This window comes from Salmo salar, chromosome ssa25 (assembly GCF_905237065.1).
Source record: "Salmo salar chromosome ssa25, Ssal_v3.1, whole genome shotgun sequence".
NCBI lineage: Eukaryota > Metazoa > Chordata > Actinopteri > Salmoniformes > Salmonidae > Salmo > Salmo salar.
The window spans coordinates 21,738,472-21,756,025 of record NC_059466.1 but is presented as its reverse complement, the minus strand read 5'-3'; the positions used below and the strand labels follow the sequence as shown (position 1 = coordinate 21,756,025).

At 43.0% G+C, this 17,554-nt stretch overlaps 1 protein-coding gene across 3 annotated transcripts in view; it reads right to left on the bottom strand.

Moving 5' to 3' along the window:
- dgkg (diacylglycerol kinase, gamma) overlaps positions 1-17,554 on the bottom strand; it is a 164,530-nt gene that overhangs the window by 94,288 nt on the left and 52,688 nt on the right. Inside the window, exons 4-9 of one of the 3 annotated variants that reach the window (XM_014173603.2) lie at positions 9,183-9,203; positions 7,911-8,061; positions 4,308-4,370; positions 3,556-3,819; positions 1,867-2,007; positions 443-492 (exon numbers count right to left, since the gene is read on the bottom strand). In XM_014173603.2, coding sequence (XP_014029078.1) covers positions 443-492; positions 1,867-2,007; positions 3,556-3,819; positions 4,308-4,370; positions 7,911-8,061; positions 9,183-9,203 — 690 coding nt within the window. The remainder of the gene's footprint in view (positions 1-442; positions 493-1,866; positions 2,008-3,555; positions 3,820-4,307; positions 4,371-7,910; positions 8,062-9,182; positions 9,204-17,554) is intronic. The other 2 variants (XM_014173605.2, XM_014173604.2) reach the window with 2 other exon arrangements.

Here is a 17,554-nt window from a genome sequence, read left to right as displayed (position 1 = left end):
TCTCAACTACAATCCAGGTCATTTGATTCTGCTATTAGATGAAGCACATTGATCAGTAACACATTAATATGTTGTATAAATAAACAAGATATCTGACATTGTATTCCCACTTGAAATTTGCTGCGATTTCAAATGGTTGAAAGTGCAGTGATAGACATTTGGGTGACAACTAAAAAAAACATCTGATATAGTTTTTTCTTTGAAATTTGGTTGTGCTTTTAGATGGTTGAAAGCCTAGTGATAACACATTGGAAATTCAACTAACTTCTGGCTGTCTTTTTCACTGGGTGAATAAAGGTTGTAATCTCATTGATCAACATCTCAACCAAATATTACCCACGTTGAAATTACGTGGTGTGCCTAGTGGGAAGGTTGGTATGTAATTGGACTAGAAAGGGGAGTGAAGAGGAGAGGAGAAAAGAGGAGAGTGGGCCAGACTTACCGAGCTGTCCAGTACTCCATTGCCATCTGTGTCGTACAGCCGGAACATGACTAGAGGGGAAAGAGAGAAAAGAGACCCCATGATTCAGCTATAATGAGTTCTTGTTAGCACCGCTAACATTCCCAGTCAGACCCCCCTCTGGAGAGTAGGGGAAATATTAGAGCGCTACACGACACCACTCCTGTGTTGAAGCAGGGGGACGTAATAGAGCGTGACATGTACTTCTGTGTTGTTGAGATGTCGGAATCGGTTAGCTGAGATTAGCTGTGTCAGGGTGTGCGGATATAGCTCCTGATGCCAAAGAAGTCTATTAGACACACCACGGCTTAGGATGTCAAGGGGCTAACAAGGACAGGTGCTGAGCTAATCCCCGGGGGAGCCCGGCTCCTGATTTACTGCTAACAACCAGTCACTCACTCACACTGTACTGCTGAGTGTTGAGGCCACAGCAGGAAGGTGTGTAGGCAGGTGTGTGTTTGTGTGTGTGACAGCTCGACTGTATTTAGCCACAGAAATATGGCTGTAAACATTATTTGCTTAAATAATTAAATGTACAATCTAGAAATGGTGGGTTGTTTGGATAACCCAACTGCTGGTTTGCAGGCAATGGGTCACTTAGTTGGGTTGTTTTCTTTAAAAAGAGCGAGGTTGGGTTGTTGATGCTGGGTTATTGAGATATGACCCAATGGGTCAGATCAGAAGACTGGAGGTGTGGCTTAGTAGGGCGTAGCTTTCAGATAGTTATTTTTGGTCACCCGCAAGAGTAAATGTCATTCTGGTTTATCTGTTCTGTTGTATTGTTATCACATGATAAAGTTGAACACTGACACTTTTGTAGCTTTAATGAGGCTTACACGTATGAGTTCCTCAAGAGCGTATGCATATCCCAATGTTGTAATTTTATTATAAAATATGTAATGTGCAAAAATATTCATTTGCAGTGTACAAACAACCTGAGCAGGAATTACATTTACTCTCACATGTGACCCCATAAAACTATGTGAAGGCCACGCCCTTAATAGGCCACGCCTCCTGAAAATAACCTATTCCATTAAAAAAAGGCCCAGCTGATGGGTCAACCCAGTATGAAAGTGTATAAAAACCCAACTGAAAAACCCAACTGAAAACCCAACATGTTGTGGTATTCACGCAACATAACTGTCTGGGTAGAAATCACCCAGCACGTGTTCTGTCCAATATTTACCCAGCGCTGGGTTACCAAATAACCCAAATTGGGTTGTTTTTAACCCAGGATTTTTTTTGAGTGTATTACCTGAATGAATCAATTTGACTAATCCTCGCAAATTATGGTAAGATGTCTTTCTGAGTGGTTTAGGGACACACCTTTTGACTCCACATGACCCTCTTGGTCTTTCAACCACAAATCATTACAAACTTGCCTCCAACCAACCCCTATAACTCACATTCCAGCTTGTCCTCTGGTGTGCCCCTCTCCAGCAGGGACAGGTAACACACAATGTCCTTCAGAAACACCACCTGGGGGGAGGGTAAGGGGGAGCCCTTCTGGGGTGACGGACTCCTCCTCTTCTCCGTTCTGATCCTCTCTATGGATGCAATGTAACAAGAGATCAATGGGTGATGGGGATGTCATTCAGCAATGACCATGAGCATGACTAAGCAACATGGCAGATTGAAATGTGATATGGCATGGTGATATGGATATGGTGATATGATGTGATAGACACATAAATCAAATCCAATAAATATCATAGCCTGTGTAAAGCTGGTAAAGCTTAGGTAGCTACCAATACACATGCCCTACATTGCCATGCAAAGTATTGAGCTAACAGAAACCAATGGCCACAGCACACTTTATCAAACTGCTAGCTAAAATGCCTTGCTGTGAGTGATAATCAGTACAAAAGTATGTGGACAACCCTTCAAATTAGTGGATTCGGCTATATCATCCACACCCGTTGCTGACAGGTGTATAAAATGTAGCACACAGCCATGCGATCTCCATAGACAAACATTGGCAGTAGAATGTCCTTACTGAAGAGCTCAGTGACATTCATCGTCATCGGATGCCACCTTTCCAATAATTCCGTTTGTCAAATTGCTGCCCTGCTTGTGTTGCCCCGGTCAACTGTAAGTGCTGTTTTTGTGAAGTAGAAATGTTTAGGTGCAACAACTCCTCAGCCGCAAAGTGGTTGTCCACACAAGCTCACAGAATGGGACCGCCGGGTGCTGAACGGGAATGTCGAGAGCTTCATGAAATGTGTTTCCATGGCTGAGCAGCCGCACACAAGCCTAAGATCACTATGCACAATGCCAAGCGTTGGCTTGAGTGGTGTAAAGCTTGTTGCCATTGGACTCAGGAGCAGTGGAAACGCGTTCTCTGGAGTGATGAATCACACTTCACCATCTGGCAGTCCGACAGACGAATCTGGCGGATGCCAGGAGAACTCTACCTGCCTGAATGCATAGCGCCAATTGTAAAGTTTGGTGGAGGAGGTATAATGGTCTGGGGCTGTTTTTATGGTTCGTGCTCGGCTCCTTAGTTCCAGTGAAGATACATCTAGACGATTCTGTGCTTCCAACTTGCAACAATTTGAGGAAAGCTCTTTCCTGTTTCAGCATGACAATGCCCCCGTGCACAAAGTGAGGTCAATACAGAAATGGTTTGTTGAGATTGGTGTCAAAGAACTTGACTGGCCTGCACAGAGCCCTGACCTCAACCCCATCGAACACCTTTGGGAATAATTGGAACTCTGACTGCGAGCCAGGCCTAATCCCCCAACATCAGTGCCTGACCTCCCTAACGCTTTTACGGCTGTGTTCCCGGCTGTGTTCCAACATCTAGTGGAAAGCCTAAACAGAAGAGTGGAGGCTGTTATGGCAGCATAGGGGGTACCAACTCCATATTAATGATTTTGGAATGAGATATTCGAGGAGCAGGTGTCCACATACTTTTGGTCATGTTGTGTATTTTAGTGCTGTGGCATTGGTCATGTTCCAGGCGCAACATTTCTCTAACATTGATGTCATTGGAATTCATTGTTTACGGCAATACCATAGTCTAATACAGCATGCGTCACAACTTTTCCAGGAAAACAGTGTAATTGCCTACAGCACCTGAACAAGGTATTTACCTGGGGAGAGGCGAGGGGAGGCTGGGGACTTGGCTGGGGTGGGGGTCAGAGCATTACTACTGCTACCTGTGGAGAGTTTGGCTTGGGTGCAGGCAGGTGAGTGGTAGGAACCCCTGGGTGTGTGGGCCCCTGTCCCAGAGCGCTGTGAGGAGGAACGGGAGGAGCAGGGAGAGGTAGACACGGCACCTGAACATGTGGCCATCACAATGGAATGCTCTGGCGTGTGCCGGCCCATTGCTGTCAGGATGCTCTTCCCATTCATTCCTAGAAGACAGAGAAGGGGAGAGATAAGGGGGAAAGATGATTTCAGGAAAGACAAAGCAAGATAGGTAGGCAGTTGCCTCATTACTTTGCAAACAGTTGTGTTTACAGAAGCAGACATTTAGCATTGAGGATTAAACCTTCACAACAAAATACACAAAGTAAAGACCTCTCACTTTCCAACCATGAAGAGAGATTCAAAATGACAAACAGAAAAAGTTTCAGCATTTCACAACAACCAAAAATGGTACTTTAAAAAAAAAGCAAGGATGGTACAGATGAAACAAGAAAGGTCAGGTGAGATATACTCCACACACAAAACAACAGTTTACAACAAACGCAATTCCACTGAGCCATGGTACAGACTACTATCATGTCACCTGCTCCAAAACACAGATCACAAGTCACTTTATAACAGTTGACAGACAGTAGCTGGACCATGAGTCTTAGTAGGGTTATCTAAACATTGTCCTGTTGTCCTGCAGTGGTACCTGTTATGGGGGCACAGGCCACTTCAGTCTGTATAGAGATGCCTGCATCAATGGAACGTGGCTCTGCAGACACATCAGGGCAAGAAAAGCAAGACAGAGAAAGTGAGAGGATGTGAAATAGAGGAAGGTAAAGAAATGCACCAGAAGGAGTGTGATATAGGCTGTGTTAAAGGGGAAGCAGAAGGAGTGTGATATAGGCTGTGTTAAAGGGGAAGGAGAAGGAGTGTGATATAGGCTGTGTTAAAGGGGAAGCCAAAGGAGTGTGATATAGGCTGTGTTAAAGGGGAAGCAGAAGGAGTGTGATATAGGCTGTGTTAAAGGGGAAAAAGAAGGAGTGTGATATAGGCTGTGTTAAAGGGGAAGCAGAAGGAGTGTGATATAGGCTGTGTTAAAGGGGATACAGAAGGAGTGTGATATAGGCTGTGTTAAAACCTCTTATGGCTGGGGGGCAGTGTTCGGAAGTTCAGATAAATGACGTGGCCAAAATAAACTGCCTGTTACTCAGGCCCAGAAGCTGGGATATCCATATAATTGGTAGCATTGGATAGAAAACAACCTGACGTTTCTAAAATGGTTAAAATAATGTCTGTGAGTATAACAGAACTGATATTGCAGGTGAAAACCAGAGGAAAATCCATCCAGATGTTTTTTTTGAGCTCACTGTCCATTACAATGCTTGTCTATGGGATATACAAGCTAATAGTTCCCAGATTGCAGTTCCTATGGCTACCACTAGATGTCAACAGTCTTTAGAAAGGGTTTCAGGCTTGTTTTTTGAAAAATGTATTAATTGTTGTAGTTTTTCAAGGTGGCTCTCATTCTGACTGTAGTCTTGTGGCGCGCGTGGATGAGGGTGCGCACCTCGTTATTTATCTCTGGTATTGAACATACTACATTCCGTCTTAAATTGTATCGTTTATTTACATATTAGGGTACCTGAGGATTGATTAGAAATGTTGTTTGACTTGTTTGGACGAAGTTTTTTGGTAACTTTTGGGATTCCTTTGTATGCATGTTGAACTAGTGGAACGGGTGGATTACTGAATCAAACGCGCCAACTAAACTGACTTTTTTAGGATATAAAGAAGGACTTTATCTAACAAAACGACCAGTTGTTGTGTAGCTGGGACCCTTGGGATTGCAAACAGAAGAAGACCTTCAAAGGTAAGTGATTTATTTTATTGCTGTTTCTGACTTTTGTGACGCCTCTGCTGGTTTGGAAAATGTTTTTAATGCTTTTGTATGCGGGGCGCTGTCCTCAGATAATCGCATGGTATGCTTTCTCCGTAAAGCCTTTTTGAAATCTGATAACGTAATTGGATTAACAAGAAGTTAAGCTTTTAAATGATGTAGGACACTTGTATGTTCATGAATGTTTAATATTACAATTTTGTAATTTGAATTTGGTGTCCTCCAGCTTCACCGGATGTTGTCGATTTTGATCCCATTAACGGGATCTGTGCGCTAAGAGGTTTTTAAAGGGGAAGGAGAAGGAGAAGGAGTGTGATATAGTCTGTGTTAAAGGGGAAGGAGAAGGAGTCAGAAATATATAGAACTGTCTGGCAATATGAGGGTAGATTCTATTTATAGCCAAGGCTAAATTCAATACATTTCCAATTCAATAAAACGCTATAATACAATACAGTAAAAATATATCTGGTGACATTTTAAAGAGAAGAGAAAGCAATATAAAAAGGCAAAGCAGATTCGAGGTTGCAGTAGTCTAAAGGAGCAGACTAGTGCTTCAATGACTAATGTCAAATTATGGGACCTTGTCTATAGTCAAACAACAACACATTCTTCTAACCAGTGCATTGCTAGGGTTATTGCTAGGGTCATGAAGATCATTAATGAAGCAGGTTCCTATTGGCCCATATAGTAAAATCCTCTACTGGTGCTGTAGGCAAGGAAGGACAGGAAGTTATGAAAGTCATAAAAGAAAGACAGATCGTCTGTTTGGCCCTGAGAGGAAAGCAGAATATCAACCTATTAGAGAACTGTGGCCCCTGCCTGTCCAACACACAACAAAAGAGACCTTCTATCAAGACAGAGGAGTGAAGAATAGTGTCAACAACACACTAGAAATACTTATTTCTCCCTGTCTCTTTTTGTTGGGGACTGGGAGATTGATTCAGGCAAGGAAACGCAAGCCTCTCTGGTCCTGAATGATAAAACCATGATGGGACTCTGACAGAGGGAGAGCGAGAGCGAGAGAGAGAGAGGAAAGGAGCGAGAGAGAGAGGAAAGGAGAGAGAGAGAGAGAGAGAGAGAGAGAGAGAGAGAGAGAGAGAGAGAGAGAGAGAATGAGAAATAGAGGGGGAGATAGATAAACAACACTTGCTTTGGCAATGTTAACATATGTTTCCCATGCCAATAAAGCCCCTTGAATTGAATTGAATTGAGAGAGAGAGAGAGAGAGCGAGAGACAGACAGACAGACAGACAGACAGACAGACAGACAGACAGACAGACAGACAGACAGACAGACAGACAGACAGACAGACAGACAGACAGACAGACAGACAGACAGACAGACAGACAGACAGACAGACAGATTAGGAAAACAAGTCTCCAGGGAAAGACAGACACTAGCTAGGTAAATGTGTATCTATCTATCTGAGCCTCTCATTTCTGCACACCCACAGAGGTTAGTAGAGAGATCAAACACCAGATGGCAGTGCAGGCTGTGTCCTTTTTCTTCTTCTCCACATCTGATCAAATGAAGAGGCTCAGGAGTAACACCACCTCTCCCCCCCCCCTCTCGCTCCATCTCTCCATCTCAGATGGTTGGGTGGGCTCGCATGCAAATCCCTCCATCTTTCCATTTGGAGAGGGGTTAAATTCCTCCCGTCTGTCCCCTAGTGGTCAGCTGTTCAGCAGTGAGGGACAGCCAGGCAGACTGATAGAGCCCACATTTAACCCCATATGGTGGAGGAGGACACAGTTTACAAGCTGTCCAGGTGGAGTGGAAGTAAAGAACCTGAACCACTCCATAGCTGTCGTTGTTTGTGGCCACTCCAGCACCACTTTACGCTTAATCAGTTCAATCAAATGGTACATGAACATGTGTGTGTGTGTGTGTGTGTGTGTGTGTGTGTGTGTGTGTGTGTGTGTGTGTGTGTGTGTGTGTGTGTGTGTGTGTGTGTGTGTGTATTCCTGAAGGATCTGCCATGGCAAGTAAAGCAGCAGTGTTTGCATTGTGTGTGTTTTTTGGAAAGTGTTTTGAGGAATTTGTGAGTGCAGACTACAACTAACTCCCTTGACTACAATCTGTAGCAGAGGGACACTCTCCCTGAGACAAGCGTTAACCTGCGAGGGAATCTAATTTGGGAGATGCATACAATAGTACACCAACGATTTAGCCTAACTCCATCCCAAAAACTTTTGAGGGCCAGGAAAGACACTGTTGACATCTACCAGGGTCATGTTCAGTAGGGAGAAAACATTGAGAAACAATTTGGAACGGGAAGGTATTACCTGAACCTCTTCAATAAGAACACAAAAAATAAAAAATAAACCCTACTGCCCTACTGAACACGACCCAGGTTCTCACCAGTCCCAGCCAGAGTAAATCACCACCAGGGTGAGGGAGGCCACTACTCACCCAGCAGTCCTGCACCAGCACGGGGCACCTCAGGAGAGCAGCCCCCTGTCTTGCTCTTGAAGGAGGTGAACAGGTGCTGACACAGTTCCTCAGGGATGTCGTTCTCCAGGTATGTGGTCATGAAGAGCTGGAAACCCTCATAGTCTATGGGCTGCTCACACACGGATGGATGGAGAGATAGAGAGATAGAGAAAAAGAAGAGTCAGATTTAAAATTTTGTAAACAACAGAGTCTGGGCAGCAAAAAAGTAGACAAAGGTGACATTGACTAAAAGTCTATCACCATACTTTTTTGCCTCCTGGTCCCTAATTTCTTTATGTGGGAAGGCAACACCTGTGAAGTGTTGTAAACCACATACTTTTGCAGTAGAAATAATCTGTTTCAGTATATAAAAGGAATGAAACCTTTAGAAAAGTTGTTTGCCTGTATGCTGGAAGTTTTATTGATGGTCTGCAGTAGTGTGTTTTAGATAAGCATGTTGTATTCAATCATCTCTCTACAACACAGACAGAGCATGATGATAACACATCGCTTTGGGCCTTTTTTGAAAAAAGCTTTACGGTTGAGAGGAGACTGGAAATGGCCAATTTGGAGAAAACATAAATCAGTTGATTTCATGGATTTCAGACAGGATGGTGCGCTGGCTGTGGTTTTAGCCTTTAAAAGTGTAATATTAGTATAAACCTTCAAACGTAAAAGGCATACAGACAGTACACAGAAACAATCCTGAGTCACTTTATCAGCAAGCAGACAGAGTAAAATAATTGACAGAGATTACTCAGGGCAGATACCTTTACAGAAACAGCATGAGGTTGTCTGAACTGGCATTCACACAGTGATCAGTGCCATTAGCCTTGCGGTTGAAAAACAAATGAAAAAGAAAGAGAAAAAAACGGCACATCAACATTCCTCTGTTATGGAAACACTGTTGATACATGTTGGCAAGTTGAGCGTCACAAAGACACATAGCCGGCAAACTGAAGCACTTCACCTGACCCCTTTGACCTCTGACGGTGTGAGAGAGCATTATGAGTACTGTAGTACATCATGCTATAGGTGTCTGATGGGATAGGGTTATGTGCTGTATACTACATGCATTCTGTAGTGTTAGACACTGAAACCACAGGTTTCTGACCCCTAACCTTTGACCTTTGCCTTGGTGACTCTGATGATATAGGGTTAAGTATGTTACATGTTACATGCAGTCTGTAGTGTACATGTATACACAGAAACCACAGATCATGCAGACCCCCAGCAGTGGGTGTGGCTTACTTGGTTGAGAACGTCTTGCTTCTGTTTGACAGAGGGAACAGGGAGAGGTAAGAAGGAGACATAGGGGTTACTTTATAGTGGTCTGGCAGCAGTAGTAAAGGGTGTGGAAGCAGTTAGAGTTAGAGTTAGGGTTAGCCAGGGGTGAGGCCACACCCTCTTTTGGAAGCTAGTCCTCATTCCCTTACACACACACACACACACACATGCATGCAAGCATCCAATCTCTGGACTTTTTACAGACAATATCCACCATAGTTAACCCCAAAAATGTATCAAATTAATTAACCTGCGCTATGCATTAATCATTCAAGACAAAAACGGCGAACAAGCTATGCTGTGCCTATGGCAAGTTTGTGGGACATAATGCATCTATTCAGGTTACCTATCAACCCTTTGTATCAGTGTACTACCTACAGTATGCCAGTACCAGTGTACTACCTTGGACTATGTACACATCCACAAAACACTGTATATGCACTGTATATATTCGCCACAGCAGCATCCCTCCCTCTGCTTATATAGTGGCTGCCCACGACTCCAACACCATCATTAAGTTTGCTGATGACATGCCGGTGGCAGGCCTGATCACCGACGACGATGAGACCGAGAACAGCTTCTAACCCCTAAGTCATAAGTACAGGACTCAAATTTCCCGGTAGCATCGACGGCCATGCCCCCTTGTGTGGCCATAATGACTGCTAAAAAAATGCATGACTTATGGGCACTTTGGCCATTGTGCCCTTGGGCTGAATATAATAATTATAATTCCCTTCTCCCGGCTGCAATACGCCGTGATCCAAAGCACCTCTCACTCACATTTGATTTCCTTCTTATTGAATTCCGAGGGCCATGTTGAAGATGTTAGAAGAACTGTCCACATTTACTTTCGTCAACCAACAAAAGATGTGTAACGAACAGAGAAAGCAGTAGCCAATCCACTATGTTAATCTACTATCCCAAATAGTACAAAAGTTGACTTATTCTATGAAATTAAATATTCCAAACATACTCTGGGACAGTTGTGGAACGCGATAGATCCCAAATTAATACAATCCCTGTACATAAAACAAATATTTTAAAACCAAGTAGGGTGATGATGCAACAGATAAGAACGTTTAGCTTAAAATGTTGATAAACTATTAGGCTGTTTCTTCACATTAAAAGTGCAGCAATGCGCACATGGCAGTAGGATATAATGTCCCAAAATGCAATTAGCCGGAAAACACTGTTGTCAAAAGTGCACCGCAAATGTGAGTGTTTTTTAATGACAGCGATGAAAATATACTTCAGAAATGTAGAAAGAGGGAAGATCTAAAGATGCAACAACAAGCGTGGATTGGTAATAGGACTAGGAGTGTGTCTTTGGCTGCTGGACATCAAAAGAAAGTTCAGAACATAAGATAAATACTGGTTTCAATGGCATATGAGGAAATCTTTATAAAACAATCCCCTTAACATTCCTATGGTTGGAACAAGGTAAAACCTCATAAAATGACAAAAAGTTGTCCAGGTTTTAAACAATTAAGTTTATGTTTAAATAGTTTCAAAATGTTGTCTGCCTCCGCTCAGATTGTAAGGTGGGTGATGTTGCAGTGCGAAACAGGCACTGGCCTTTCCCTCCTATCCGAACAAACAATGCCTCAAGTACAGTATGTCTGCAGAATCAAGCCTTTTAGATACACTACATGACCAACAGTATGTGGACACCTACTCTTCAACATCTCATTCCAAAATCATGGGCATTAATATGGAGTTGGTCCCCCCTTTGATGCTATAACAGCCTCCACTCTTCTGGGAAGGCTTTCCACTAGATGTTGGAACGGGCACTTGCTACCATTCAGCCAGCCACAAGAGCACTAGTGAGGTCGGGTACTAATGTTTGGCGATTAAGTCTGGCTCGCAGTCGGCGTTCCAATTCATCCCAAAGGTGTTCGATGGGTTTGAGGTCAGGGCTCTCTCAGTTTGTGCATGGGGGCATTGTCATGCTGAAACAAGAAAGGGCCTTCCCCAAACTATTGGAAGCACAGAATCATCTAGAATGTGATTGTATGCTGTAGCATTAAGATTTCCCTTCACTGGAACTAAGGGGCCTAGCCCAAACCATGAAAAACAGCCCCAGACCATTATTCCTCTTCCACTAAACTTTAAAGCTGGCACTATGTATTCGGGCAGGTAGCGTGCTCCTGGCATCCGCCAAACCCAGATTCGTCCGTCAAACTGCCAGATAGTGAAGTGTGACTCATCACTCCAGAGAATGCGTTTCCACTGCTCCACAGTCCAATGGCGGCGAGCTTTACACAACTCCAGACGACGCTTGGAATTGCGCATGGTGATCTTAGGCTTGTATGCGGCTGCTCAGCCATGGAAACACATTTCATGAAACACCCGATGAACAGTTCTTGTGCTGACGTTGCTTCCAGAGGCAGTTTGGAACTCGGAAGTGAGTGTTGCAACCGAGGACAGAGTGAAGCTACACGTTTCAGCACTCTGCGGTCCCGTTCTGTGAGCTTGTGTGGCCTACCACTTCACGGCTGAGCCGTTGTTGCTCCTAGATGTTTCCACTTCACAATAACAGCACTTACAGTTTACCGGGGCAGCTCTAGCAGGGCAGAAATTTGATGAACTGACTTGTTGCAAAGATGGCATCCTATGATGGTGCCAAGTTGAAAGTTACTGAGCTCTTCAGTAAGGCCATTCTACGGCCAATGTTTGTCTATGGAGATTGCATGGCTGTGTGCTCGATTTTAAACACCTGTCAGCAACAGGTGTGGCTGAAATAGCAGAATCCACTGATTTGAAGGGGTGTCCACATACCTTTGTGTATATATATATATATATATATAAAATGTATATCCCCTCAGTAAATTGTATATTACCACTGTAATCAGCCTATACTCCAGAGTTGTATGTTTTATGTTTACTGTTCCAATATTGTATATTCTTTATGATGTCTATGTGTCTTTATTGTGTTTGTATATTGTTTATTGCTGGCAGCACTTTCTCACTAAGGCAAATTCTACATATGTGTAAATGTACTTGGTGAATAAAGGTGATTCTGAATCTGATTATATCTTAATAGCAGCTCTGTGTTGTATGATTGACGGACCTCACAGCAGTGCAGCGTAGTACTGTACCTCCCTTGGTTCTGTGCTGTTGATCTAACCCAAACAGAGATACAGAGTGCACTGGGCTGGCAGGCCAGACCCGCTGAACCATCATTCATATCACTCTCCTCTCCTCTCCTCCCTCTTATTTGGTGAAGTTTTACTTTGCATCATGTAACAGCAGATTTTGAGAAAAATGCACGCACAAACATGCACACACATTCCAAAAACGTATCCAAAAAAATGAAAAAGATGGAGGCATAAGGTCACATATTGTAAGACAGACAAGCTTGTCTGCAATAAGAACACCCAGAGTGATTTGATAGGCATTTCTGGAAGGTCTCCATCAAGCTGTCTCCATCTCCCTGTTAGCATTGATGGCCTCGAGAAATCAATCAAATCCATTCTGGAAGCCATGCCAACACAACAACAGGGTAAAAAAGAATGTCCATACGCTAGGTGTGTCATCATGCTTGCCCTTCGGATATATTTATGATTAAAATTGGAGGGCACAGGCAGTCTTGACAGAGAGATGTTATGATGGGGTTAAAGGGTAAGGATAAGGAGGAGACGCCATGCTATCTGAGCCAAGAAAGCCATGAGAAGTAAAAACTGCAGAATGTTGCACAAAAAACTCAAGTATAGACCTATCACCAGAGCACAAGTCAAACCACCACACTATGGCAGCACAGCAAACCCTGTCTCTCCACCCTGCCTGTGCTCTCAATACATATTAACGGAACACTTGTTCTTGTCACTCCTCGGGTCCTCATCACTAAAGTGACATACAGTGGCAAGAAAAAGTATGTGCACCCTTTGGAATTACCTGGATTTCTGCATAAATTGGTCATTAAATTTGATCTGATCTTCATCTAAGTCACAACAATAGACATAGTGTGCTTAAACTAATAACACACAAATTATTGTATTTTTCTTGTCTTTATTGAATACATAATTTAAACATTCACAGTGTAGGTTGGAAAAAGTATGTGAACCCCTATGCTAATGACTTCTCCAAAAGCTAATTGGAGTCAGGAGTCAACTAACCTGGAGTCCAATCAGTGAGACGAGATTGGAGATGTTGGTTAGAGCTGCCTTGCCCTATAAAAAACACTCACAATATTTGAGTTTGCTATTCACAAGAAGCATTGCCTGATGTGAACCATGCCTCGAACAAAAATGTAAAAAATGTAACAAAAGAGAGCTCAGAAGACATAAGATTAAGAATTGTTGACTTGCATAAAGCTGGAAAGGGTTACAAAAGTATCTCTAAAAGCCTTGATGTTCATCAGTCCACCACGGTAAGACAAATTGTCTATAAATGGAGACAGTTCAGCACTGTTGCTACTCTCCTTAGGAGTGGCCGTCCTGCAAAGATGCAAGAGCACAGTGCAGAATCCTCAATGAGGTTAAGAAGAATCCTAGTGTCAGCTAAAGACTTACAGAAATCTCTGGAACATGCAATCATCTCTGTTGACGAGTCTACGATGCGTAAAACGCTGAACAAGAATGGTGTTCGTGGGAGGACACCACAGAAGAAGCCACTGCTGTCCAAAATAAAACATTGCTGCATGTCTGAAGTTTGCAAAAGTGCACCTGGATGTTACACAGCGCTACTGGCAAAATATTCTGTGGACAGATGAAACTACAGTTGAGTTGTTTGGAAGGAACACAACACTATGTGTGGAGAAAAAAAGGCACAGCACACCAACATCAAAACCTTATCCCAACTGTAGAGTATGGTGGAGGGAGCATCATGGTTTGGGGCTACTTTGCTGCCTCAGAGCCTGGACAGCTTGCTATCATCGACAGAAAAATGATTTCCCAAATTTATCAAGACATTTTGCAGGAGAATGTAAGGCTATCTGTCCGCCAACTGAAGCTCAACAGAAGTTAGGTGATGCAACAGGACAACGACACAAAACACAGAAGGAAATCAATAACAGAATGCCTTCAACAGAAGAAAATACGCCTTCTGGAGTGGCCTAGTCAGAGTCCTGACCTCAACCCGATTGAGATGCTGTGGCATGATGTCAAGAGAGCAGTTCACACCAGACATCCCAAGAATATTGCTGAATTGAAACAGTTTAGCAAAGAGGAATGGTCCAAAATTCCTTCTGACCGTTGTGCAGGTCTGGTCCACAACTACAGAAAACGTTTGGTTGAGGTTATTGCTGCTAAAGGAGGGTCAACCAGTTATTAAATTAAAGGGTTCACATACTTTTTCCACCCTGCACTGTGAATGTTCACATGGTGTGTTCAATAAAGACATGAAAACGTATCATTGTTTGTGTGTTATTAGTTTAAGCAGTTTAAGCTCTATTGTTGTGACCTAGATGAAGATCAGATCAAATTATATGACAAATTTATGCAGAAATCCAGATATTTCCAAAGGGTTCGCATACTTTTTCTTGCCACTTTACGTCCTCAGGGACGACAGTCTCACAGCCAGATGAGCTCAACTGAATGGCCCAGTCATGAATTAGACTACCTGATTGACATTCCGCCCTTCAACGCCTGCTGTGAAGTGTGTGTGTGTGTGTGTGGAAACCCCTCCACCCTTTAATTTACAGTCCCCTGTCTGCCTTATTGCTCATCCATCACGGAGAAATACAGTCTGAGGCAGTCGGAGATGGGGAGGCGAGGCCATTGATGGTGTGTCACTGGCGTTTAGGGCAGCTTCCAGGACAGGACAGGATTGGTGAGTCACCAAGAGCACGACTAATCGATGACACGAGTACAACCCACTGGGCACACCATGTCATTTCAATGTGGAGAACTGGGTAATATTTGGTAGATATGTTGATCAATGAGATTCCAATCTATTTTCACCCACTCAAAAAGACAGCCACAAGTTTATTGAATTCCCAAGATGTTATCACTATGCTTTCAACTATCTAAAAGTACAACAAAGTTCAAATGGGAACACGATGTCAGATCTTTTGTTTATTTACACAGCAACTTAATGTGTTATCACTGTGCTTGATCTAATAGCACAACCTGGATTGCAGTTAGTTGAGATTACATTAAAGTACATGGTGCAAGTGATCAATGCCGTTTGAGATTCTGTGCAGATTATTATAGCAATTGTGAAGATCTCCACAGACCTGTGACCCTGAACATGCACGCTTTCATAAGATATTTATTGTTACGGTAAACTCAAAATGTGGCCATGGATTTGTTACTCATTTTAAGGTTGAGTAAATACTGTTACATTAGTTTGTAAAAGATAGCCTTAACATTAGGCTATTTACTGTCTTACAAAAGTAGTATTGAATTGTGTTTGGTTGACCAAATATCATCATTTACAGTGCATTCAGAAAGTAATCAGACCCCACTTTTCCACATTTTGTTACGTTACAGCCTTATTTTAAAAGTGATATAATTATTTTTTCCCTCATCAATCTACACACAATAATCCATAATGACAAAGTGAAAACAGGTTTTAAACAGAAATACCCTATTTACATACACAACCGTTCAAAAGTTTGGGGTCACTTAGAAATGTCCTTGTTTTGGAAAGAAAAGCAAATTTTTTGTCCATTAAAATAACATCAAATTGATCAGAAATACAGTGTAGACATTGTTAATGTTGTAAATGACTATTGTAGCTGGAAACAGCAGATTTTTTAGGGAATATCTACATAGGCGTACAGAGGCCCATTATCAGCAACCATCACTTCCGTGTTCCAATGGCACATTGTGTTAGCTAATCCAAGTTTATAATTTAAAAGGCTAATTGATCATTAGAAAACTCTTTTGCAATCATGTTTGCACAGCTGAAAACTGTTGTCCTGATTAAAGAAGCAATAAAACTGGTCTTCTTTAGGCTAGTTGAGTATCTGGAGCATCAGCATTTGTGGGTTCGATTACAGGCTCAAAATGGCCAGAAACAAAGAACTTTCTTCTGAAACTCGTCAGTCTATTCTTGTTCTGATAAATGAAGAAAATTCCATGCCAGAAATTGATTTGGAAAGACACACACCTGTCTATATAAGATCCCACAGTTGACAGTGCATGTCAGAGCAAAAAACCAAGCCATGAGGTCGAAGGGATTGTCCGTAGAGCACTGAGACAGGATTGTGTCGAGGCTGAGAACTGGGGAAGGGTACCAAAAAATGTCTGCAGCATTGAAGGTCCCCAAGAACACAGTGGCCTCCATCAACCTTAAATGGAAGAAGTTTGGAACCACCAAGAGCTGGCTGCCTGGCCAAACTGAGCACTCGAGGGAGAACGGCCTTGGTCAGGGGGGTGTCCAAGAACCTGATGGTTACTCTGAGACAGAGCTCCAAAGTTCCTCTGTGGAGATGGGAGAACCTTCCAGAAGGACAACTATCACTGCAGCACTCCACCAATCAGGCCTTTATGATAGAGTGGCCAGACGGAAGCCACTCCTCAGTAAAAGGCACATGAAAGCCCACTTGAAATTTGCCAAAAGGCTATTAAAGGACTCTCAGACCATGAGAAACAAGATTCTCTGGTCTGATGAAACCAAGATTGAACTCTGTGGCCTGAATGCCAAGTGTCACATCTGGAGGAAACCTGGCACCATCCCTACGGTGAACTGTGGTGGTGGCAGCATCATGCTGTTTTCAGCAGCAGGGACTGGGAGACTAGTCAGGATTGAGGGAAAGATGAACGGAGCAAAGTACAGAGAGATCCTTGATGAAAACCTGCTCTAGAGCGCCCAGGATCACAGACTGGGGGAAGGTTCACCTTCCAACAGGACAACGACCCTAAGCACACAGCCAAGACAATGCAGGAGTGGCTTCGGGACAAGTCTCTGAATGTCCTTGAGTGGCCCAGCCAGAGCCTGGAATTGAACCCGATCTAACATCTCTGAAGAGACCTGAAAGTAGCTGTGCAGTGATGCTCCCCATCCAACCTGACAGAGCTTGAGAGGATCTGCAGAGAAGAATGGGAGAACATCCCCAAGTACAGGTGTGCCAAGCTTGTAGCGTCATACCCAAGAAGACTTGAGGCTGTAATCGCTGCCAAAGGTGCTTCAACAAAGTACTAAGTAAATGGTGTGAATACTTATGTAAATGTGATATTTCAGTGTTTTGTTTTTTAATAGATTTGCTAAAATTCCAGGGGTCTGAATACTTTCTGAATGCACTGTATCTACTGCTTGGATAGTTCCATCTGAGCCACTGTCTTAATCCGATTCTTTAACTTTTAGTTGTGGTTGAGATGGAGACCTGAGTCCAACATATCATTTGTTAACTTGTGGAAAAGTTAATAGGCTATTCAACGTATTGCAAAAGT